The 25,969-nt window shown below is 40.9% G+C and overlaps 1 protein-coding gene across 1 annotated transcript in view; it reads right to left on the reverse strand.

Annotated features, from left to right (window-relative positions):
• The window catches only part of LOC117511823 (serine hydroxymethyltransferase, mitochondrial-like), a 72,028-nt gene that overhangs the window by 44,305 nt on the left and 1,754 nt on the right, over positions 1–25,969 (reverse strand). Inside the window, exon 2 of the mRNA XM_034171733.1 lies at positions 21,282–21,476. Coding sequence (XP_034027624.1) covers positions 21,282–21,476 — 195 coding nt within the window. The remainder of the gene's footprint in view (positions 1–21,281; positions 21,477–25,969) is intronic.

Genomic DNA, 25,969 nt, shown 5'->3' on the forward strand with positions numbered 1-25,969 from the left:
TATGTGGAATAAATAATGGGTTCGCACAGCGCACACTCTGTCTTTCAGCTGCTGGAGTGTGCAAATAGTCATAGCAACAGGTGTATGAGGTGTTAAAGGAAGCTATGACATTACATGGTTTGCATATGATTCCTGCTTCATGTGCACTTAATGCACAAGTCGAACAAATTTGCACTATGTGTGAAGGGGCCCTTATCACTGTCGCCTATGTGCTTGCTCAGGGGGCTTGGTAAGGTTAGACCATACCTGTATGAAGGACCTTGGGGCAGCTTTGTTGTAATTTGGTGCTATATAAATAAACTGAACTGGGTTCAAGACAAATATTTGTCTGACATTCAGAAAGCTGAGATTGTTCTGAACATTTTGATGAGGTACAAATGGGCATTATGCCATTAGTAAGTACCTTGAAAGGGGAATTACTGAAAGTTTGGAAAAATAGAAAAAAAATGCCCACAAGAGCGCTGAATAGAGGATGCTGAAGTGAGGAGGTTTTCTAGCAAAGAAACATTAAAAAACATCAAAGAATACAGTCAATAATTTACAGGTGCAGCAGTGTCCATTGACAACCTCCTCTGTTGAACGTGTTGCTCCTGCTGCATTTGCATTGCTACTCAAGCACCATGTGTGCTGTGCATGAAAGCGACTAGCGCTGACTCTGGCACCGCTTTGTGCCACGTTTAAGATAGGGCCCTTCACATCTTTCATGTTTCAGGATACTGTTGAGTATTGATGCAGTAAATATACATCCAGACCTGTTTGAGGGCTATAGCCACTCCCGCAATGGCGTGATTGTGAGGTCCTCCTTGAAGTGATGGGAACACGGCGAAGTTTACCCTGTCCTCAAGGTCATAGGTCATCTCCTGACCTTTCTTATCCACAGACTGTACGCCTTTCCGGTAAAAGATCAGACCGGCCCTGCAGATCAAAGAGGAACTGAAACATGGCACTAAGGATTCAGCCAAAAAACTGCATATTTTTTCTCTCTATCCCATAACCGTGCTTGCTCCCTCTAGCACTGCCGCTGATGTGTTTCACGAGGGCTCCCTCCATCTTGTTCATGGGTCAGAATAGTTTACCAAAGCATGTCACATTAGATGCTCCTGCATGGCCTTTGTTGAATGACACCAAATGACAGTTTCCTGTCTTATGCCATCCATGAACAGCATCGTATCACTTGGTGTCATCTTTTCATGCTGTATAAGGACACATCCACATCTATTCTGATTTTACACTCAACGCATCTGCAAGCCATTTTTAGATGCAGTCTTTTAGACAGAAACTCAAGCTCTCTTAATACCATGACCTAACCCTCAAAAATGTTTTACAAAAAATTCACACAATATACTTAGGCCCTCACCTGACTCCACGCAGGGATTTATGGGTAGTGGAGGTGACCAGGTCGGCATGTTTGAAAGGAGAGGGAACAGCTGCTGCTGCCACCAGGCCGCTGATATGAGCCATGTCTGCCAGCAGGTAAGCATTCAGCTCCTCACACAACTGGAACATCACCAGGAACAGACATTAAATATGAAAAATCAGCAATGAAAATAATGCAAATTATGAATATAATAACAAAACAGAATTTTAATTTTCCTGCATCACCTTTCTGCAAATACCATACTTTAATAGAGCTTTTTAAATTCTGTTAAATCGGAATAACTTGGAGTGTAATAACATATGCATAACATGACATCAGTGTGTGTGTGTTTGTGTGAATGTGAGGGAATTTCTGTAAAACCAATTGAGCTTCTGATGCAGATGGAAAAAGCGTTATAAATGCAGTCCATGACGTTATGCTATGTAGCACGGTGGGTTAGCAATTAGCACTGTTGAATCACAGCGAGAAGGTTCTGTGTGAGTTTGTATGTTCTCCCCATGTTTGCCTGTTTTCACATCTGGTGCTCCTACCTCCTCCCACTTCCAAACACATGCAGGTGAGGTGAATTGTGACTCTAAACTGACTATAGGTAGTGTGAGTGGAATGTGTTGTGTATGTCTGCCTGCAATGGATTGGCAGTCTTGCCAGGGCAGACCCCACCACTGCCCACTGCTGGAATAGTCACTGGGCGAGACTAAGTGAGTTCAGAAAATGGCCTCATGTGGCCATTTTCTGAACTCACTTATTCCTTAAATCGGAATAAGTGAGTTCAGAAAATGGTTGGATGGATGTTCCCTTTAGGAGCAAAACTGGTCTTGCTTGTCATGTGGGTCAAAATCTGCACTTACCCCTTGAATGGCAAACTTGCTCAGTGTCGGCATCATGGGGTAGAATAATTGTGGTAGACATTGAATTATGACTGAAAATGTTCAGACAGCATGTAAAATTCAAGTCGAGCAACAGCAACAGACAGAGCTAAGAACCAAGTGCAATGAGACATCACGCTGGGAAGAACTCAGAATAAAATCTGGACATAACTCACAAAGGTTTTGCTGGATTTCTGCTGGACAGGTGAGAGAACACTCAGACAGGTCTGCTGTGTCAGCTGTCAATGCTAAATCTGGTTACAGTTACATTTAGACTTGGTTTACAAAACCAAGTCCAACATTTCATTCATAGTCAAAGGTAAATGCGAAAGCTTGCACCTGCACACATGCACGCATTCTCCTTCATGTTGTCTGCAAAACCTCATGCGGCAAACTCACTATATTTGTCATAGAATCCTCCCAGAATAAATCGTGGTGATATGCCACAAAATAAAGACATTGCAAATACATTTCAACAAAGTAACCTTGGGCAATTCTGCAGAAAATCAAAGATTCCAACATGTTTAATCTCACCTGTTTCACCTGTTGCCATACTTAAATAGGTCTACTAAATTCTTTAAAAAATTTAACCTATTTAGAATTTACTTTATCCTTATATTTTGGTGCAATTCCTTGATTTTGTAGAAAAACTGCAAACTGTTTTTGTTTTAGACATTCAATTGTAAAATGTAGCAAACCTCTTGTTATATTAAAAGCTGTATCTGCCATCTGAAGTAAAATTTTAATGAACTATTGCTATTCTAGTGGTTAAAGCATTGGGCTTAAGCCCAGAGGTTCCTTGGTTCAAATCCCAGCCTGACCGGAAAATCACTTGGGCAAGGTCCCCTAGTTGCTCCCGGTGTGTAGTGGATGCCTTGTATGGCAGCAGCCTGACATGGGGGTGAATGTGAGGCATTATTTGTAAAGCGCTTTCAGCATTTGATGAAGATGGAAAAGGGCTATACAAATGCAGTCCATTTATTGCTGTTCAAGTGCACAAGATTGAAAATAAGTATTTTTATTGTTTAGAATAGATGTATCCATGATATGGCCTCTGTAGTAATTCAAACAAAATTCCCTTTTTTGGTTTCCACTTTCAACTCTTAAATGGCAAATGCCTTCAGTTATTTACATTTTGGCAGCACGTGGCCTAGTGGGTAGCTCTGTTGTCTCACAGCAAGAAGGTCAGGGGTTCAACTCCCCCCTGTGGCCTTTCTGTGTGGAGTTTGCATGTTCTCTCCATGTTTGCATTTAAAGACATGCAGGTTAGGTGAATTGGAAACTTCAAAATTGCCCAGGTCTCCCTTGCAAAAGAGGTCTCCATCCCAATTGGACTAACCTGGTTAAATGAAATTAAAAATTTCGGAATAAAATGGCTATACATTAAGAAAGAATGGTGATATATGAAAACAGTTTTAGGTATAATAGGGGTATATAGGGGTAACATTGGCTCAAGAGTAGGAATGGGGCTGTGGATTGACTAAAGATTTGCGGTTCCATTCCTGTCTGCTATTATTTGTATGTCTAAGTATCTTTCTGCAACACACTCAAACACAAATTGCTGCTGGTATGGATGACTGTAAAGTAGCATTACAAATGTAAGTTGGTAAAGACAAAGACAGTTGGTTTTCACTCAAACAAAAATCTTGTAAGGATAATGAACAGCAAAACCTAATGTGTGCTGCACCAAAATGTAAGCTGGTATGTGTATATGGGCCTAGTTACTACAGAATGCAATGAAAAGACCTAAATCCTTACTTAAAAAGTACCTTTTTCATACGAGCATAGTCAATGAGTCGAGCGTAGGCGCTGGTCCCTGCTATGATGAGTCTGGGTCTGAAGAGTCGAGCCGTCTTCTCCAGCTGGTCGTAGTCAATCAGACCTGTTTTTGGCTGAGGACAGGGATGGAAAGAAGAGTGACAATACTAAAGTGAAAATCATGTCAATGCTAATCAAAGTTTAATTTTCCAATCAGGTTACTGTTTGTCAGGTACACCAAAATTACATATTTTGTTGTTGAGCCTTAATTTCTTAATGTGCAGAAGTTCAATCAAATGACTCACATCCAGCTTGTAAGGCATCGACTCAAAGTAGATGGAGGTGGCTGAGATCCTCTTGGTGTCTGTCATGTACCCATGAGTGAGGCTGAAAAGCGATGCAGCAGAAAACAGTCGAGTTTGACTTGTCACATTTCTTACGTACTCAGTACTCATAGCAGTGACGTGCTGTCAGGGGAGGCAGGTGAGGAAAGAAAAAAATGTAAAATGAAAAAATAAATTAAATGGTTATATTTATCCAGTGATTTGTACTCTAAAGTTATTTTCCTTTTAACTTCTCCAGTTTTCGATTATTTTTTATTCAAAATCGCTGAATTTTCACATTTGCTGTTCAAATACCGAGTAGAGTCGTGCGGTGAGGCAGCAGCCAGCCGTGCCTCACCTTGGACTGTGCAATCACTGGTCTGACTGCTAACATGCTATGCAGTCAGACCGTCTCTCTGTGTGTCGCCATTAAAATGGTCAAACACTTTGGTTATATCAACTTAAATTCCATAGTTTAGCTGATGTACATAATGTACAGTGTTTTTTTGTCGACAGCTGTATGTGTGTCACGTGTTTCGTGTGCTAAGCGATCATAAAACGCCTGCAAAAGGCACCAGGTGAGGCCGCAGTCTCCTGCCTCATGTTAGGGGGCACTAGTGATCCCAGGGATTCTTTTTGCAGCAACTCCTCAGCTGCAGAATAAGTGACAGCAAACTACAAGAGCAGATATTCATTTATTTTTTCCTCTCGCCTGGACTTTAGTTTCAGAGTGGAGGATTATATATTCAAACTGAAACGATTTTCTAAAGTGGACTTTCAATCAAAGCAGGAGGTAATAATTAAAGGGACCAACACCATAGATAAAAGGTTTACTTCAGACAACAGAAGAGCCGCTCTTTTCAAATGGAGTGGGACACATTAGTGTCTGGCCGTGTGGACGTCCAGTAAGGAACTGCCTTTTCTACTTTTCCTGCCTTATTTTCTCAACTTGCGACAATGTCTGGGCTCAGATGGGATATTGTGACCTGAAGAATTTACAAAGAAGTCTCATCAAACATGAGCGGTGAACCACTCACATTCAAAGCCAGAAAAGTCTGAAACCACAGAGTTGGAACAGGACTGATGAAGGATGACTTTCTTCCCTGGCAGTGATCTCCACTGAGACAGAGACTTTAAAACTGAAGGAATATATGGAAATCTTCCACAAGCAAGTCATCGATGCTTTTGTTCAGAAGGAGCGGCACATGGACTTCATTATAAATAAAGGTAAGTCCATAATAATGTTTTTTTTTTAATTAAATGTGCTTAACTGCTGTCAATCAAACGTGAATAAGCTGTGGGGCTCATATATTTGTAAATCTGATTGCCTCACCAGCCATCAACCTCACCGCACGTCACTGTCTTGTAGATAAACCACATGAGGCCAAATAGAACACTCAAGCTCAAACAGAAAGTAAAAAGTGCCCTCACTGTCCTCCGTCGGGCAGATCCAGACCCATGATGCGATCATGGGGCTGCAGCACAGAGGTATAGGCTGCAAAGTTAGCAGGGGATCCGGAATACGGCTGAACATTGATGCCCCAAAGGTTTGGGTCCAGACCAAAGCAGATAGTGCTCGTTTCTGACACAGTAACTCGATTTTGTCTACGATCTCTGCACCTCCGTAGTACCTGAGAAAGACCAAGTGTTACCCATTAGGTTTGACTCAAAAGTATATTAAAACAGAAAATATCTTTGTTGTTGACAAAATCCAAATGTCTCACCTTTCTAGAAGTAAAAACACATCTAATCTAGCACTGGACTAAATGTTTCTGAAACAAAGGAATCAGTCAGTATTGTTTTCATGATTACATAAACTGCTTCCATCCTCCTTTTGTCATCTCTTATTATATTGTGCAGCACTGATACATTTGTACATTATGATACATTATGTGCTTGAATCAGATTCTACTGTATCACATTTTTATACAATATTAATGTGCATAGTACCTTACTGTTATATCGCAGCGTCATACTAACTTTTACAGTATTGTAAATAAGTTCTTTTGACTTCTCCCTTTTTATGCTTGGGGGTCGCCACAGCATATCCAACATCTGCATATATTTGGCACCAAGTTTTATGCCAGATGCCCTTCCTGATGCAGCTCCACATTACACGGAGAATGGGCACGGGTGTCATGTTCTGTGTTTGCTCTTATCGTCAGCCATGTTTGTTTTAAGTATTATTTTGGATTTTGTGTATTTGTGTGTCTTCCCTGGCTGGGGTGGTCCTGCCTGGGCCTTGTCTGTCCCTGTCTCTGGTGCTTGGGGGTGGGCGTAACACAGTCTGGGCCACACCCATTTCTGGATCCTTCCACACACGTGTTTCCTATTTTGCAGCTCATCACCAAGGTGTATTTAAGCCTCACTGGTTGCACTTGTGATTCGCTCGATCGTTGTGCCTTGTGCCTTCGCTTCTAGCTCTGAGTTTTGTCTTTTTCCAAGTCCTGTTGCCACATAGTGTTTTGACCACCTGCCCGTTTGTATTGACCACGCCTTTACCTGATGATCCTGAATCTGATCAAAGCGCCTTGGGGCAACTGTTTGTTGTGATTTGGCGCTATATAAATAAAATTGATTGATTTGATTTTGATCTGTTTGCTTGTTTTGGACTGCCTTACTGTTCCCATGATGCACTGTTTCTTTCTCTTTTTGCTCCGTATGCATCACTCTGCATTTAACATTAGTGATCGATCTCTGCCCCCCTCCACAGCATGTCTTTTTCCTGGTTCTTTCCCTCAGCCCCAACCAGTCTCAGCAGAAGACTGCCCCTCCCTGAGCCTGGTTCTGCTGGAGGTTTCTTCCTGTTAAAAGGGAGTTTTTCCTTCCCACTGTAGCCAAGTGCTTGCTCATAGGGGGTCGTTTTGACCGTTGGGGTTTTTCATAATTATTGTATGGCCTTGCCTACAATATAGAGCGCCTTGGGGCAACTGTTTGTTGTGATTTGGCGCTATATAAAAAAAAGTTGATTGATTGATTGATTACTGTGTAAATGCCTTTCTAACCCAGAGCTACCGTGTCGAGTCCTGCACTTGTGTCCAGCCGTCTCTGTCCGACGTCTCTGATAATGGGTGGTCTGTGGGAATGGACATGGCTGGTCTTGAACCAAGATCCTTCTCTTTTGGAACTGACTAACTCAGCCCCAACCAGTCCCAGCAGAAGACTGCCCCTCCCTGAGCCTGGTTCTGCTGGAGGTTTCTTCCTGTTAAAAGGGAGTTTTTCCTTCCCACTGTAGCCAAGTGCTTGCTCACAGGGGGTCGTTTTGACCGTTGGGGTTTTACATAATTATTGTATGGCCTTGCCTTACAATATAAAGCGCCTTGGGGCAACTGTTTGTTGTGATTTGCGCTATATAAAAAAAAAATTGATTGATTGATTGATTGATCAAATCCCCATCGGACCAAAAAAAAAAAAAAAAAAAAAAATCACTAAGGGTCCTTAGGGAAGGTCTTTTAAACAGTGGAGCACCTTGCACAGCAGCCTCCCTGGCATCGGTGTGTGAATGTGAGGCCTCATTGTAAAGATAAAGCTGGAAAAGCCCTGTATAATACAATCAATTATTGCATTTTTTTAAAATGGACTAAATCACATCTTAATATATTGTACAGCACTTGATTGGTTCCAGATTATGACATTCTGTTGTACAGAACTGAAATCATGTTCACATCAGGGCTGACTGTACATCATGACATGGGATAGTAAATCACATTGCATTGCTTTATATAAATGCATCTTCTTGTATCATATCATGTGTTGTACCATAACATGTTGCATTTGATCTAATGTACTGTGCTGATACCTCCACCAAGGAGACCCTAGCATTTAGCAGTAGTTCATGGGCCAAGGAAGAACCAATACACTTGATAACACATCCCCATAATATAGCTGCAGAACCAGGATGTTTTCTCCACCCTTTCTGTAACACTGCAAATTTGGGCATTTTTCAATAGTTTCAATTATATCGTTTCTTTTAAAAAATGCATGATGCAATCTGTGAGCTCGTAGCTGTCTCTCACTGTCATCATTACTGCTGTCTTGCCTGCACAGTATATTTTTGAAAGGGCACGAGTGTTGTGTGGTTACCTTTGCCCGGGGTATCCTTCAGAGTATTTATTGTTCAGACAAGAACCTAACGCTTCCCTGCTGCCTGGCTGCAGAAGTTCTGCCAATACACCGAGCACAGTATTATGATGCAGACCCACACCTACACATTTTTTAAAAACATGTTCACAATACTGTGCATCATCAAAATATTGCATGCATTTACCAAACAACCGCATTATTATTCAGCAGGACTGAATGACACAGAGTTATCTGCTATTTAATTAATTTCAGCTCAGCATTTACGATGCAAAACCTGCTTACAAAACCAATACAAAAGTGTCAGTGGCAGAAACAGTATGGATTAGCAGTTGATGTTCTTTAATCTTACAAAGTGCTTCTACAGCCTTCAGGAGAACACTGTTATAACTACTGCCAAAAATAGATCACGAAATGTATTGCTTTTGAAGTACTATAATCAAATTAAGAGGAAAATTCAATAGATTTACAGTGAAATACAAACTTACTGTATAGTGACCAAAAAAAAAAAGAACACTTGAGATTCAGAAGGAGCATCAAAAATTAATGTAACAGATGTTTTCAGTCCTGTACCCCAACGTCTGTCTTTCTATGTGTCCTCTTCAGCCACCCCCTCAATCTTATTAATAACCTAAACCTGTCAGTGTTCAGGGATCCTCCAGTCCTTCCACTGGGATTTTAAATTATTCAACCCCCAAGTGACACAAAACTCAGTGACATTTCAAATCACCACATCGGTACGAGTGTGCACTTCTCTTTGACATACAGTAAGTGTAGCGATGAATGACAGAAGTCAGTGGGGGAACCTAATGACTGTGTTCCTGAAAAGAGGCTCTCCACTGGATCCTCCATTTATCAGAAAGTAACCACATGCAAAGCAAGATGCACATTCATAACTGCTGCTGAATGAAATATTGTAATTTTCTGGGAGCTTTTACTAAGTAGAAATCCATGCTAATTCTCTGGGATAAAAGAGAAACCACCACACAACCACCATCTTACAGTTTGTAATTAATGCCTCAGCCACAGGAGAGCATAAATTAAAAGGAGAAGAAGAAGAAAAAAAGCTTCTCAAGCCTGCAATGAAACTACAAATGCTCTGTAGTGTCATCAGCAGGCCAGAAGGTTGTAGATGTTTACCGCAATCTTCTGCTCTGGTCAAGCTGAAGCATGCCTGAGGGATGTTCAACCAAATACTGAATCTGCTGCAAGTCTCACTTTACAGTTTCTGCTACAAAATTTCCATGTTACATGTAAGTCCAAAAGGTGAATACAAAATTATTCGCCTCCTTTATCAATCAATCAATCAATCAACTTTTTTTTATATAGCGCCAAATCACAACAAACAGTTGCCCCAAGGCGCTTTATATTGTAAGGCAAGGCCATACAATAATTATGAAAAACCCCAACGGTCAAAACGACCCCCTGTGAGCAAGCACTTGGCTACAGTGGGAAGGAAAAAACTCCCTTTTAACAGGAAGAAACCTCCAGCAGAACCAGGCTCAGGGAGGGGCAGTCTTCTGCTGAGACTGGTTGGGGCTGAGGGAAAGAACCAGGAAAAAGACATGCTGTGGAGGGGGGCAGAGATCGATCACTAATGATTAAATGCAGAGTGATGCATACAGAGCAAAAAGAGAAAGAAACAGTGCATCATGGGAACCCCCCCACAGTCTACGTCTAAAGCAGCATAACCAAGGGATGGTCCAGGGTCACCTGATCCAGCCCTAATTATAAGCCTTAGCGAAAAGGAAAGTTTTAAGCCTAATCTTAAAAGTACAGAGGGTATCTGTCTCCCTGATCTGAATTGGGAGCTGGTTCCACAGGAGAGGAGCCTGAAAGCTGAAGGCTCTGCCTCCCATTCTACTCTTACAAACCCTAGGAACTACAAGTAAGCCTGCAGTCTGAGAGCGAAGCGCTCTAATGGGGTAATATGGTACTACAAGGTCCCTAAGATAAGATGGGACCTGATTACTCAAAACCTTATAAGTAAGAAGAAGAATTTTAAATTCTATTCTAGAATTAACAGGAAGCCAATGAAGAGAGGCCAACACGGGTGAGATATGCTCTCTCCTGCTAGTCCCGTCAGTACTCTAGCTGCAGCATTTTGAATTAACTGAAGGCTTTTGAGGGAACTTTTAGGACAACCTGATAATAAGAATTACAGTAGTCCAGCCTAGAGGAAATACATGCATGAATTAGTTTTTCAGCACATCACTCTGAGACAAGACCTTTCTGATTTTAGAGATATTGCGTAAATGCAAAAAGGCAGTTCCTACATATTTGTTTAATATGCGCTTTGAATGACATATCCTGATCAAAATGACTCCAAGATTTCTCACAGTATTACTAGAGGTCAGGGAAATGCCATCCAGAGTAAAGATCTGGTTAGACACCATGCTTGTTGTGAAAGTGTAGGAACACGGACCCACAACAGGGGGCGCAAATGAACGGACATGGAGGAATCAATAACACTGTTTTTACTGTCGTGAAAAAGGCACAACAAATACAACCGATTACACTATGGAGATTGAGTCTAATTACAACGGTGTCGTATGGGCAGGCTCGACGATAGGAGACGTTTGTCCAAGTCGAACCGGAACCAACCCGATTTCCTCTGCCACCGAACCCCGGGAATACTGGAGCCGCCAAGTCCCGAATTCCCAGGTGGCCACTGCCTCCGCTCGTCGGATCCGTTACTGCTGGCAGGAAACAGAAACAGTCAGGTGTGGATGCGGCTGCACCCAGCAACACGGAGGGTGGAACACCACCTCCACCTCTACTCAAAATAGTACTGTAGGATTGGAATGTGAGTACTTATCCTACTTCGTCCAATACGGTCTCAGCTGACCTAAGCACAAGCAACACAGTATTAATTCTCAGAATAATACAACTGGCTGAGTTCGTTACCTCTTTGGTAAGGCGATATCTCGGCAAATGAGGTGGAGATGCCGTCCTGCTGATATACCTCCTTATTGATTGGGATCAGCTGTCTCCAGTGATGGGTGACAGCTGTCATCCTGGCTGCTCCCGTAGGCGGCAGCGCCCTCCGGTGCCTGGAGCCCGCACTCCAGGCAGGGCGCCCTCTAGTGGTGGTGGGCCAGCAGTACCTCCTCTTCAGCGGCCCACACAAACAATGCTTCTAAGATTTGTGGGGCCAAGTACAATAACTTCAGTTTTATCTGAGTTTAAAAGCAGGAAATTAGAGGTCTCCATGTCTTATGTCTGTAAGACAATCCTGCAGTTTAGCTAATTGGTGTGTGTCCTCTGGCTTCATGGATAGATAAGCTGGGTATCATCTGCGTAACATGAAAAATTTAAGCAATACCGTCTAATAATACTGCCTAAGGGAAGCATGTATAAAGTGAATAAAATTGGTCCTAGCACAGAACCTTGTGGAACTCCATAAATCAACTTTAGTCTGTGAAGAAGATTCCCCATTTACATGAACAAACTGTAATCTATTAGACAAATATGATTCAAACACCGCAGCGCAAAGGCCTTAATACCTATGACATGCTCTAATCTCTGTAATAAAATTTTATGGTCAACAGTATCAAAAGCAGCACTGAGGTCCAACAGAACAAGCACAGAGATAAGTCCACTGTCCGAAGCCATAAGAAGATCATTGTAACCTTCACTAATGCTGTTTCTGTACTATGATGAATTCTAAACCTGACTGAAACTCTTCAAATAGACCATTCCTCTGCAGGTGATCAGTTAGCTGTTTTACAACTACCCTTTCAAGAATTTTTGAGAGAAAGGAAGGTTGGAGATTGGCCTATAATTAGCTAAGATAGCTGGGTCAAGTGATGGCTTTTTAAGTAATGGTTTAATTACTGCCACCTTAAAAGCCTGTGGTACATAGCCAACTAACAAAGATAGATTGATCATATTTAAGATTGAAGCATTAAATAATGGTAGGACTTCCTTGTGCAGCCTGGCAGGAATGGGGTCTAATAAACATGTTGATGGTTTGGATGAAGTAACTAATGAAAATAACTCAGACAGAACAATCGGAGAGAAAGAGTCTAACCAAATACCGGCATCACTGAAAGCAGCCAAAGATAACGATACATCTTTGGGATGGTTATGAGTAATTTTTTCTCTAATAGTCAAAATTTTGTTAACAAAGAAAGTCATGAAGTCATTACTAGTTAAAGTTAATGGAATACTCAGCTCAATAGAGCTCTGACTCCTTGTCAGCCTGGCTACAGTGCTGAAAAGAAACCTGGGGTTGTTCTTATTTTCTTCAATTAGTGATGAGTAAAAAGATGTCCTAGCTTTACGGAGGGCTTTTTTATAGAGCAACAAACTCTTTTTCCAGGCTAAGTGAAGATCTTCTAAATTAGTGAGACTAATTTTTTCCCCAATCGTCGAGTGGGGAAAAACGGTTAGAGATGTGAACGGGTTGACGGTGTACACGGGGCTTCTGTTTAGGGCTACGCTTCCTCCTCACAGTCACCCAGTCAGCCTGCTTTCCCGACTGCCCGGGATCTGCCAGGGGGGAACTAACGGCGGCTAAGCTACCTTGGTCCGCACCAACTACAGGGGCCTGGCTAGCTGTAGAATTTTCCACGGTGCGGAGCCGAGTCTCCAATTCGCCCAGCCTGGCCTCCAAAGCTACGAATAAGCTGCACTTATTACAAGTACCGTTACTGCTAAAGGAGGCCGAGGAATAACTAAACATTTCACACCCAGAGCAGAAAAGTGTGGGAGAGACAGGAGAAGCCGCCATGCTAAATCGGCTAAGAGCTAGTAGCTACACAACCTAGCGGATTCCTAAAAACACGCAAAGTGAATAATGTGTAAATAATTTAGAGGTGATTCAGCAGAAGGAGTGCTTTAGTTAAGGCACCAGACAGGCCATGAAGCAGCACAGGTAACGCACGGCAACAGCGAACGCACGACAACGGTGCTAAAAATAAAATAAAAACGAAAGCGTTAGCAAGCTAGTTAGCTTACCAACGCTGATGAAAGTTAGCTGAATGAAAGTGCTCCGTCGCGAGGTTTCGACCGTTAGAGGTCTCTTTAGGCGTTGGAGCACGGTGAAAAAGTAAAAAAAAAAGTAAAAAAAGTAAAAAAGTCTTGAAAAGACTGTTAGTTCAAAGTCCAAAGCAGCAGGTAGCAGTCTCTGTGTAAACAGTTCCAACAGAGAGCCAAAATTCTGATGCAACGTCTTCCTCCCGTGTGTACTTCCGTGCGTTCAGACCAATTACAATGTAATATAAAAATATAACACAATGCTGAAATACCTTCACCGTATGAGCATCGTGTTCTTTAGAAATTGCAGTTGTTTAATTAATTATTAAGATCCTATTGTCTTGCGTGCAATTTGTACATGTTCAGTAAGTCCCTCTATCAATCAATCAATCAAAAACAATATTTATGTTTTAAGAGCAGAAGTTACACAAATCAAGGAATATCTGCAGATCACCCCCTGTGCATTTGCAGGTATTAATGAAGCAAATTTAACTCCAGAGCAAGTTAGCTTTGACTTAGTGGAAGTTAGCATGCATGCTATCATCTGCAAAATGTCTTGTAAATGACTCCAGAGGTGTTATCAGTTTACAAAAACAGTGTTTTCAGTTTTAGAAGTGTGTTTTTCCTTGCTAGCTTTTACAGAATATTTGACAAAGAGGATACATTTACACACAAATGAAAGAGTTTTGCAGCTAACCACCAGCATGTGATGTCACCATGCTAACGTCCACAAAATCTCTTCTAAATAAGTTCAGAGGTGTTATTAGGTTCCAAAAGCACGTTTTCAGTTTTAGAAGTGTTATTTCTCGCTAGCTTTTACACAAAATTTGACAAAGAGGTTACATTTACACACAAATGAAACAGAGTTTTGCAGCTAACCACCAGCCTGTGATGTCACCATGCTAACGTCCGCAAAATGTCTTGTAAATAAGTTCAGAGGTGTTATTACATTCCAAAAGCAACGTTTTTAGTTTTAGAAGTGTTTAGTTCTTGCTAGCTTTCACATAATATATGAGAAACATGTATACATTAGGTCTCTCTCTTCTAAGTCCCTGTTAGTAAATGATATAATAATTGATCAACATATTGATTTATTCTGCCTTACAGAAACCTGGTTACAGCAGGATGAATATGTTAGTTTAAATGAGTCAACACCCCGAGTCACACTAACTGCCAGAATGCTCGTAGCACGGGCCGAGGCGGAGGATTAGCAGCAATCTTCCATTCCAGCTTATTAATTAATCAAAAACCCAGACAGAGCTTTAATTCATTTGAAAGCTTGACTCTTAGTCTTGGTCATCCAAATTGGAAGTCCCAAAAAACAGTTTTATTTGTTGTTATCTATCGTCCTCCTGGTCGTTACTGTGAGTTTCTCTGTGAATTTTCAGACCTTTTGTCTGACTTAGTGCTTAGCTCAGATAAGATAATTATAGTGGGTGATTTTAACATCCACACAGATGCTGAGAATGACAGCCTCAACACTGCATTTAATCTATTATTAGACTCAATTGGCTTTGCTCAAAATGTAATGAGTCCACCCACCACTTTAATCATATCTTAGATCTTGTTCTGACTTATGGTATGGAAATTGAAGACCTTAACAGTATTCCCTGAAAACTCCCTTCTGTCTGATCATTTCTTAATAACATTTACATTTACTCTGATGGACTACCCAGCAGTGGGGAATAAGTTTCATTACACTAGAAGTCTTTCAGAAAGCGCTGTAACTAGGTTTAAGGATATGATTCCTTCTTTATATTCTCTAATGCCATATACCAACACAGTGCAGAGTAGCTACCTAAACTCTGTAAGTGAGATAGAGTATCTCGTCAATAGTTTCACATCCTCATTGAAGACAACTTTGGATGCTGTAGCTCCTCTGAAAAAGAGAGCTTTAAATCAGAAGTGCCTGACTCCGTGGTATAACTCACAAACTCGCAGCTTAAAGCAGATAACCCATAAGTTGGAGAGGAAATGGCATCTCACTAATTTAGAAGATCTTCACTTAGCCTGGAAAAAGAGTCTGTTGCTCTATAAAAAAGCCCTCCGTAAAGCTAGGACATTTTACTACTCATCACTAATTGAAGAAAATAAGAACCCCAGGTTTCATTTCAGCACTGTAGCCAGGCTGACAAAGAGTCAGAGCTCTATTGAGCCGAGTATTCCTTTAACTTTAACTAGTAATGACTTCATGACTTTCTTTGCTAATACAATTTTAACTATTAGAGAAAAAATTACTCATAACCATCCCAAAGACGTATCATTATCTTTGGCTGCTTTCAGTGATGCCGGTATTTGGTTAGACTCTCTCAGATTGTTCTGTCTGAGTTATTTTCATTAGTTACTTCATCCAAACCATCAACATGTCTATTAGACCCCATTCCTACCAGGCTGCTCAAGGAAGCCCTACCATTATTTAATGCTTCGATCTTAAATATGATCAATCTATCTTTATTAGTTGGCTATGTACCACAGGCTTTAAGGTGGCAGTAATTAAACCATTACTTAAAAAGCCATCACTTGACCCAGCTATCTTAGCTAATTATAGGCCAATCTCCAACCTTCCTTTTCTCTCAAAAATTCTTGAAAGGGTAGTTGTAAAACAGCTAACTGATCATCTGCAGAGGAATGGTCTATTTGAAGAGTTTCAGTCAGGTTTTAGAATTCATCATAGTACAGAAACAGCATTAGTGAAGGTTACAAATGATCTTCTTATGGCCTCAGACAGTGGACTCATCTCTGTGCTTGTTCTGTTAGACCTCAGTGCTGCTTTTGATACTGCTGACCATAAGATTTTATTACAGAGATTACAGCATGCCATAGGTATTAAAGGCACTGCGCTGCGGTGGTTTGAATCATATTTATCTAATAGATTACAATTTGTTCATGTAAATGGGGAATCTTCTTCACAGACTAAGGTTAATTATGGAGTTCCACAAGGTTCTGTGCTAGGACCAATTTTATTCACTTTATACATGCTTCCCTTAGGCAGTATTATTAGACGGCATTGCTTAAATTTTCATTGTTACGCAGATGATACCCAGCTTTATCTATCCATGAAGCCAGAGGACACACACCAATTAGCTAAACTGCAGGATTGTCTTACAGACATAAAGACATGGATGACCTCTAATTTCCTGCTTTTAAACTCAGATAAAACTGAAGTTATTGTACTTGGCCCCACAAATCTTAGAAACATCATCAACATCATCAATTTTATTTATATAGCGCCAAATCACAACAAACAGTTGCCCCAAGGCGCTTTATATTGTAAGGCAAGGCCATACAATAATTACGTAAAAACCCCAACGGTCAAAACGACCCCCTGTGAGCAAGCACTTGGCAACAGTGGGAAGTAAAAACTCCCTTTTAACAGGAAGAAACCTCCAGCAGAACCAGGCTCAGGGAGGGGCAGTCTTCTGCTGGGACTGGTTGGGACTGAGGGAGAGAACCAAGAAAAAGACATGCTGTGGAGGGAGCAGAGATCAGTAACTAATGATTAAATGCAGAGTGGTGCATACAGAGCAAAAAGAGAAAGAAACACTCAGTGCATCATGGGAACCCCCCAGCAGTCTAAGTCTATAGCAGCATAACTAAGGGATGGTTCAGGGTCACCTGATCCAGCCCTAACTATAAGCTTTAGCAAAAAGGAAAGTTTTAAGCCTAATCTTAAAAGTAGAGAGGGTGTCTGTCTCCCTGATCCGAATTGGGAGCTGGTTCCACAGGAGAGGAGCCTGAAAGCTGAAGGCTCTGCCTCCCATTCTACTCTTACAAACCCTAGGAACTACAAGTAAGCCTGCAGTCTGAGAGCGAAGCGCTCTATTGGGGTGATATGGTACTACAACCCCTGGCAAAAATTATGGAATCACCAGCCTCAGAGGATGTTCATTCAGTTGTTTAATTTTGTAGAAAAAAAGCAGATCACAGACATGACACAAAACTAAAGTCATTTCAAATGGCAACTTTCTGGCTTTAAGAAACACTATAAGAAATCAAGAAAAAAGATTGTGGCAGTCAGTAACGGTTACTTTTTTAGACCAAGCAGAGGAAAAAAAATATGGAATCACTCAATTCTGAGGAAAAAACTATGGAATCACCCTGTAAATTTTCATCCCCAAAACTAACACCTGCATCATATCAGATCTGCTCGTTAGTCTGCATCTAAAAAGGAGTGAACACACCTTGGAGAGCTGTTGCACCAAGTGGACTGACATGAATCATGGCTCCAACACGAGAGATGTCAATTGAAACAAAGAAGAGGATTATCAAACTCTTAAAAGAGAGTAAATCATCACGCAATGTTGCAAAAGATGTTGGTTGTTCACAGTCAGCTGTGTCTAAACTCTGGACCAAATACAAACAACATGGGAAGGTTGTTAAAGGCAAACATACTGGTAGACCAAGGAAGACATCAAAGCGTCAAGACAGAAAACTTAAAGCAATATGTCTCAAAAATCGAAAAATGTACAACAAAACAAATGAGGAACGAATGGGAGGAGACTGGAGTCAACGTCTGTGACCGAACTGTAAGAAACCGCCTAAAGGAAATGGGATTTACATACAGAAAAGCTAAACGAAAGGCATCATTAACACCTAAACAGAAAAAAACAAGGTTACAATGGGCTAAGGAAAAGCAATTGTGGACTGTGGATGACTGGATGAAAGTCATATTCAGTGATGAATCTCGAATCTGCATTGGGCAAGGTGATGATGCTGGAACTTTTGTTTGGTGCCTTTCCAATGAGATTTATAAAGATGACTGCCTGAAGAGAACATGTAAATTTCCACAGTCATTGATGATATGGGGCTGCATGTCAGGTAAAGGCACTGGGGAGATGGCTGTCATTACATCATCAATAAATGCACAAGTTTATGTTGATATTTTGGACAATTGAAAGGATGTTTGGGGATGATGAAATCATTTTTCAAGATGATAATGCATCTTGCCATAGAGCAAAAACTGCAAAAACATTCCTTGCAAAAAGACACATAGGGTCAATGTCATGGCATAGGGTCAATGTCAATGAGCAGATCTGATTTGATGCAGGTGTTAATTTGGGGGATGAAAATTTACAGGGTGATTCCATAATTTTTTTCCTCAGAATTGAATGATTCCATATTTTTTTCCTCTGCTTGGTCTAAAAAAGTAACCGTTACTGACTGCCACAATCTTTTTTTCTTGATTTCTTATAGTGTTTCTTAAAGCCAGAAAGTTGCCATTTGAAATGACTTTAGTTTTGTGTCATGTCTGTGATCTGCTTTATTTCTACAAAATTAAACAACTGAATGAACATCCTCTGAGGCCGGTGATTCCATAATTTTTGCCAGGGGTTGTATGAGGTCCCTAAGATAAGATGGGACCTGATTATTCAAAACCTTATAAGTAAGAAGAAGAATTTTAAATTCTATTCTAGAATTAACAGGAAGCCAATGAAGAGAGGCCAATATGGGTGAGATATGCTCTCTCCTTCTAGTCCCCGTTAGTACTCTAGCTGCAGCATTTTGAATTAACTGAAGGCTTTTCAGGGAACTTTTAGGACAACCTGATAATAATGAATTACAATAGTCCAGCCTAGAGGAAATAAATGCATGAATTAGTTTTTCAGCATCACTCTGAGACAAGACCTTTCTAATTTTAGAGATATTGCGTAAATGCAAAAAAGCAGTCCTACATATTTGTTTAATATGTGCTTTGAATGACATATCCTGATCAAAAATGACTCCAAGATTTCTCACAGTATTACTAGAGGTCAGAGTAATGCCATCCAGACTAAGGATCTGGTTAGACACCATGTTTCTAAGATTTGTGGGGCCAAGTACAATAACTTCAGTTTTATCTGAGTTTAAAAGCAGGAAATTAGAGGTCATCCATGTCTTTATGTCTGTAAGACAATCCTGCAGTTTAGCTAATTGGTGTGTGTCCTCTGGCTTCATGGATAGATAAAGCTGGGTATCATCTACGTAACAATGAAAATTTAAGCAATGCCGTCTAATAATACTGCCTAAGGGAAGCATGTATAAAGTGAATAAAATTGGTCCTAGCACAGAACCTTGTGGAACTCCATAATTAACCTTAGTCTGTGAAGAAGATTCCCCATTTACATGAACAAAGTGTAATCTATTAGATAAATATGATTCAAACCACCGCAGCGCAGTGCCTTTAATACCTATGGAATGCGCTAATCTCTGTAACAAAATTTTGAATAATCAGGTCCCATCTTATCTTAGGGCCCTCATAGTACCATATCACCCCAATAGAGCGCTTCGCTCTCAGACTGCAGGCTTACTTGTAGTTCCTAGGGTTTGTAAGAGTAGAATGGGAGGCAGAGCCTTCAGCTTTCAGGCTCCTCTCCTGTGGAACCAGCTCCCAATTCGGATCAGGGAGACAGACACCCTCTCTACTTTTAAGATTAGGCTTAAAACTTTCCTTTTTACTAAAGCTTATAGTTAGGGCTGGATCAGGTGACCCTGAACCATCCCTTAGTTATGCTGCTATAGACTTAGACTGCTGGGGGGTTCCCATGATGCACTGAGTATTTCTTTCTCTTTTTGCTCTGTATGCACCACTCTGCATTTAATCATTAGTGATTGATCTCTGCTCCCCTCCACAGCATGTTTTTTTCCTGGTTCTCTCCCTCAGCCCCAACCAGTCCCAGCAGAAGACTGCCCCTCCCTGAGCCTAGTTCTGCTGGAGGTTTCTTCCTGTTAAAAGGGAGTTTTTCCTTCCCACTGTTGCCAAGTGCTTGCTCACAGGGGGTCCTTTTGACCGTTCGGGTTTTACGTAATTATTGTATGGCCTTGCCTTACAATATAAAGCGCCTTGGGGCAACTGTTTGTTGTGATTTGGCACTATATAAATAAAACTGATTGATTGATATAAACAACACAAAAAGCGACTTTGGAGGGACCAGCTACTAATGTCATGGTGCAGCTCTACTCTGTTTGGCTGTCACACCCGCCACTCAAAAACAAAACTGAACAGATTGAAACAGAATGTGACTTTGTAACCTCTTAAAATATGTCATGATTAGCTATCACTGAACTTGTCCAAGGTCTGTGTCCCAACGATGTTCCCAGTAAATTTGAAGACTCTGGCAGTAATAGGACTGGACTTAGGCTGAACACAGACAGACAGACGCACGCAAAACCGTCGCAATACCCGATAGCCATATTTGATGGCCTCGGGTAATAAAATGGGCACGTTGCTTATGAAGTCTTTTTATTAATCACAGGGTCCTGGTGGCCATTAGGTGTCACTGTTGCTTGGTTTGGAATGTGGTCTTGCAAAAAAGTAGTTTCAGTTTCTCAGTACTTTTGCTTTTGCATAACTCCACTGATTCCCTCAAACCACAAACCAGCCAGTCATGCAGAAGGCCCCTTTAAAGAATATGCATCTGCTTGAGGTTCTTCCTGTTGAAAATGAGTTTTTCTTTGCCGGGCTTACGTTACAGATGTTCTTAAATTATATAACAGAGACTCAATTTGCTATGTGTAACGTGCCTCAAATTATATCTTTTTGTGATATACTGTAGCTCTATACAAATAAAAAATTTGATCTCATTTGAAAAATTAATTTGAAGGTATGACGTAATACTGTCTCTTCTGTATCTGGACTGCTTTTGTGCAACCAGTTCTTTCAAAAAATCCACAGTAAACCAGACATTGTGCTTTTAAAAATAATTGCAGCTGCTGCTGTCCTGTTTGATCAGTATCAATATGATGCTTTAAAATGTTTCCATTAGTAATCAAATTAACATAACATTTTCTTTCGACGTCCTCTGGTTTAATCAATCATTACACTGGCTTGACTACTCATTTTAGAAGCGTCAAAGCTTCATGTTCTTAACAAAGTTAGTAACAGGTCTGCTGGTTCTGTTCTTTATAACCAGGCTTTACCTCGGATGCAATGAGCTCTAGTCCTCGACACTGTCTGTCCTTCTCCTGCTGCAGGAGGCTCCACATTTCTGGATCATCTTGGGCCAAACTCTCCTGTCCCGTCCACTTTCCAGCACTGCCGAGGCCTCGCCTGCATGACCCCACCATCAACGGCCCCTCTGGTCTGACACATCCTGAAGCCCTGAAGAAGAGGGGCTGTGTTGGGGTGTGAATGAACATACAGGAATCATTTTACTTGAATCTATGTATTAAAAGCCAAGTGGCCTCTGTGTGTGTGTATGTGTGCATGTGTATGGCTTCAATCACGGACAAATTGGGGAGAGCTGACATTTGCTGTTTGGTATGCTTATGTGTCTTCGGTCAAGAATGAACGCCATGAAAACAGAAAGTTGATAGGACTAACATTTGGGAAAAATTATGGATAATAGGTAACAACGGTGAACAATGGATGTTGATAATTCAATTCTGGACTCACACGCCATTCCAGCATGGGGCGGTAAACATCTGTATATTAAAAGCAAAGTGGCCTCTGTGAATGTGTATCTGTGTGTGTGTGTGTGTACCTTTGAACATAGACAAACTGGGGAGAGCTGACATTTGCCGTTTGGCATAATTATGTATTTTGGGTCAAAGATAAACTGCGCCAAAATGGGCCGTTGATGGGACTAATATTTTTGCACAAATTGTGGATATGATGTAACAACAGTGAACAATGGATGTTGATAATTACATTCTGGACTCACACGCCGTTCCAGCAGGGGGCGGTAAATCATCTATATGTAAAAGCCAAGTGGCCTCACATGGAAAGCGATATGCAGCTTTTCCAGAGCGAGGTCACTTGTTCATGTGTTTGTTAAAATTGATGCACCTTCCAAACAAGGACTCGTAGATAATACATTAGTAACACAGAATCTCAACATTGCCAGTTTAAAAACATGACATCAACTAAATGGGCCAATAATAAAAACAATTATTTATTAAATACATAATTTATTACCACCTTTGAAAAATGTCAGCTACCTATTTTATAAACACTCCCCAATCTAGAGCTGGTGGATCCCCACGGGCAGCATGCTAGTTAATAATTAACTGTCCACTTCTTGAAGGTATTCTGCTGCTCCATTTTAAAAGACATAGGAAAATCCGAGGCACCCTGTAAAATCCAGTGAGTGAATAGACAGACAAAGGAATCCATTACCTTCAGTTTGTTAAGGGCCCTGTCCAACTGGGGAGAGGATTAATTGTGCATGAAATGAGTACACAAATTACGGGCATTCGTTGTCGTCCGCAACAAAAGTGGCTAAAAATGACAAATGTCCCAGTATGAATTATGGATATATTAATAATATATAGCGAATATCAATTATCATCATCATCAATTTTATTTATATAGCCCCAAATCACAACAAACAGTTGCCCCAAGGCGCTTTATATTGTAAGGCAAGGCCATACAATAATTACGTAAAAACCCCAACGGTCAAAACGACCCCCTGTGAGCAAGCACTTGGCAACAGTGGGAAGGAAAAACTCCCTTTTAACAGGAAGAAACCTCCAGCAGAACCAGGCTCAGGGAGGGGCAGGCTTCTGCTGGGACTGGTTGGGGCTGAGGGAGAGAACCAAGAAAAAGACATGCTGTGGAGGGGAGCAGAGATCGATCACTAATGATTAAATGCAGAGTGGTGCATACAGAGCAAAAAGAGAAAGAAACACTCAGTGCATCATGGGAACCCCCCAGCAGTCTAAGTCTATAGCAGCATAACTAAGGGATGGTTCAGGGTCACCTGATCCAGCCCTAACTATAAGCTTTAGCAAAAAGGAAAGTTTTAAGCCTAATCTTAAAAGTAGAGAGGGTGTCTGTCTCCCTGATCCGAATTGGGAGCTGGTTCCACAGGAGAGGAGCCTGAAAGCTGAAGGCTCTGCCTCCCATTCTACTCTTACAAACCCTAGGAACTACAAGTAAGCCTGCAGTCTGAGAGCGAAGCGCTCTAATGGAGTGATATGGTACTATGAGGTCCCTAAGATAAGATGGGACCTGATTATTCAAAACCTTATAAGTAAGAAGAAGAATTTTAAATTCTATTCTAGAATTAACAGGAAGCCAATGAAGAGAGGCCAATATGGGTGAGATATGCTCTCTCCTTCTAGTCCCCATTAGTACTCTAGCTGCAGCATTTTGAATTAACTGAAGGCTTTTCAGGGAACTTTTAGGACAACCTGATAATAATGAATTACAATAGTCCAACCTAGAGGAAATAAATGCATGAATTAGTTTTTCAGCATCACTCTGAGACAAGACCTTTCTAATTTTAGAGATATTGCGTAAATGCAAAAAAGCAGTCCTACATATTTGTTTAATATGCGCTTTGAATGACATATCCTGATCAAAAATGACTCCAAGATTTCTCACAGTATTACTAGAGGTCAGGGTAACGCCATCCAGAGTAAGGATCTGGTTAGACACCATGTTTCTAAGATTTGTGGGGCCAAGTACAATAACTTCAGTTTTATCTGAGTTTAAAAGCAGGAAATTAGAGGTCATCCATGTCTTTATGTCTGTAAGACAATCCTGCAGTTTAGCTAATTGGTGGTCTACTACAATCACGGTTATATAACGCATGTAGTGAGGAAACGGATCAGACGCATTGCGATTATCACGGCAGTATTATGGGTGTATTATGAATGCATTGCACACGTTTACGCATGCACGGCATCTGCATTGCGGTCATAAAAGAAGTGCACTCGCTCCTTTCGGCATCACTATTCACACCAACAATACAGCCTCTGGAGCATTTGCTGGACTTGGACAAGTTGATTGGAGTAAAGAAGCAGTGAACAGGGCGAGTGGTGATGTCAGCGGATCACATCAGAGCACAGCTCGTATGAACCATTATAACAAGAAGTTAAATCTGTTATAAACATAGGAATAAATACTGTAACAACTGCAGACAAGAAGGAAAAAACACGCAACTGTTTTATCAAGCCTTGACAATGTAAAGAAGTCTGTATCTAAGTATACAAGTATGTATGGAGTATGTATCGAGTACGTATGGAGTATGTATCGTATGTAAGGCGGCTGTCATCTGCAGCCAAAATTTTGTGCAGCTCAAAAATCCTGGGAACGGAAGAACGTGCCTCTGCAGATAATCTTTTTCCTGGTTCTCTCCCTCAGCCCCAACCAGTCCCAGCAGAAGACTGCCCCTCCCTGAGCCTGGTTCTGCTGGAGGTTTCTTCCTGTTAAAAGGGAGTTTTTCCTTCCCACTGTAGCCAAGTGCTTGCTCACAGGGGGTCGTTTTGACCGTTGGGGTTTTACATAATTATTGTATGGCCTTGCCTTACAATATAAAGCGCCTTGGGGCAACTGTTTGTTGTGATTTGGCGCTATATAAAAAAAAAATTGATTGATTGATTGATAATTGCGGACGTGTGCGGGTGTCGGCCAACTCATACAAGCATGTTTCACACATACTGCAGATGTTAAGCGAATGAGCCAATTTTGTGCGCAATCCATACACAAATCCTCCTAAATGCCAGTGGGACAGGGCCCTAACATGGTAACTCAAAAAATGTTGGTTCATGTTGGTGCACCAGATCAACGCAAAATACAAATTTGTTTTGATGGTGTAATGTGCTATATACCTGTCTGCAAAACGCTGGACTTGACTGGGATTGTTGCAGAGAATAATTTCTCATAACACAACATAGAAGTTAGAAGCAGGTGTGGCTAAAGTTAGAAGTCGGTGGACTTGCTTGTCAGTTTTTTTCTCCAAGGCTACACTGATTGTTTTGTCTTTTGTTTTTAATTTGTTCACTAAACTCTTGAAAAAGGCTTAAATCTTGTTCTGTTCCATCAAAAAACAGAGGCACAAATGAACCAGTCCTTCCTTCTCATGTGACTGAACTGCTCAAACTTGTGATGCAGTAATTTGTGCTTGTGAGCTACTCAGTTTTCATGCCACTGCAAAGAAACCTCCTTGTGGACTGTGGACATAAAACATTGTAAAACAGCTTTTTATTTTTATGTATCATATTCAGGGTGTTGACCCCAAAACGTGAATCTGCTGCAAATTGTGAATTATCCACAAATCTTGAACTCTGAAAAAAATATATCACAAAATGTGAACGCACATTTCAGAAAATGTGAATTTCTTCATGATTTGTCTTATGTTTTGCACATATTCACAATTCGTGGTCTTACGTTTCGTATTCCTCCAGGAACACCTTAGGGGAATCCACACTTTGTGTACAATCACAGTGCACCATCCTCGCATACAAATCAGTCGATTTGCACCCCCCCATCCCACCCCACTCCAGACTCCCAGCTTTCCCTTCCACAGCCCCCGCTGATCACCAGGGTCGGACCAAAATGATGATGATGATAATAATAACATAAATAATAAGGATTATATTGGTGTACAGGTTATGTTTTAATAGGGATTTTTTTTGCTTGCATTATACGTATTTATTAGTTATATTGAGTGTCACTCAATGACTTGTGTTATTTATGAGTGAAATCTTTTCTATAAAGCGCATATTAGCTGTGATATAATAACTGACATTTGCTGATAATGTTCAGTCAATAATCAGATAGACTAGAATTTTTTTTCTATTTGACTATAAAAAGATGCACACTTTATACCCCTAGAACATGAACTGCACAAATGCCGTACGAATTGACATTCGAATGACAC

This window comes from Thalassophryne amazonica, chromosome 6 (genome assembly GCF_902500255.1).
Source record: "Thalassophryne amazonica chromosome 6, fThaAma1.1, whole genome shotgun sequence".
Classification (NCBI taxonomy): Eukaryota; Metazoa; Chordata; class Actinopteri; order Batrachoidiformes; family Batrachoididae; genus Thalassophryne; species Thalassophryne amazonica.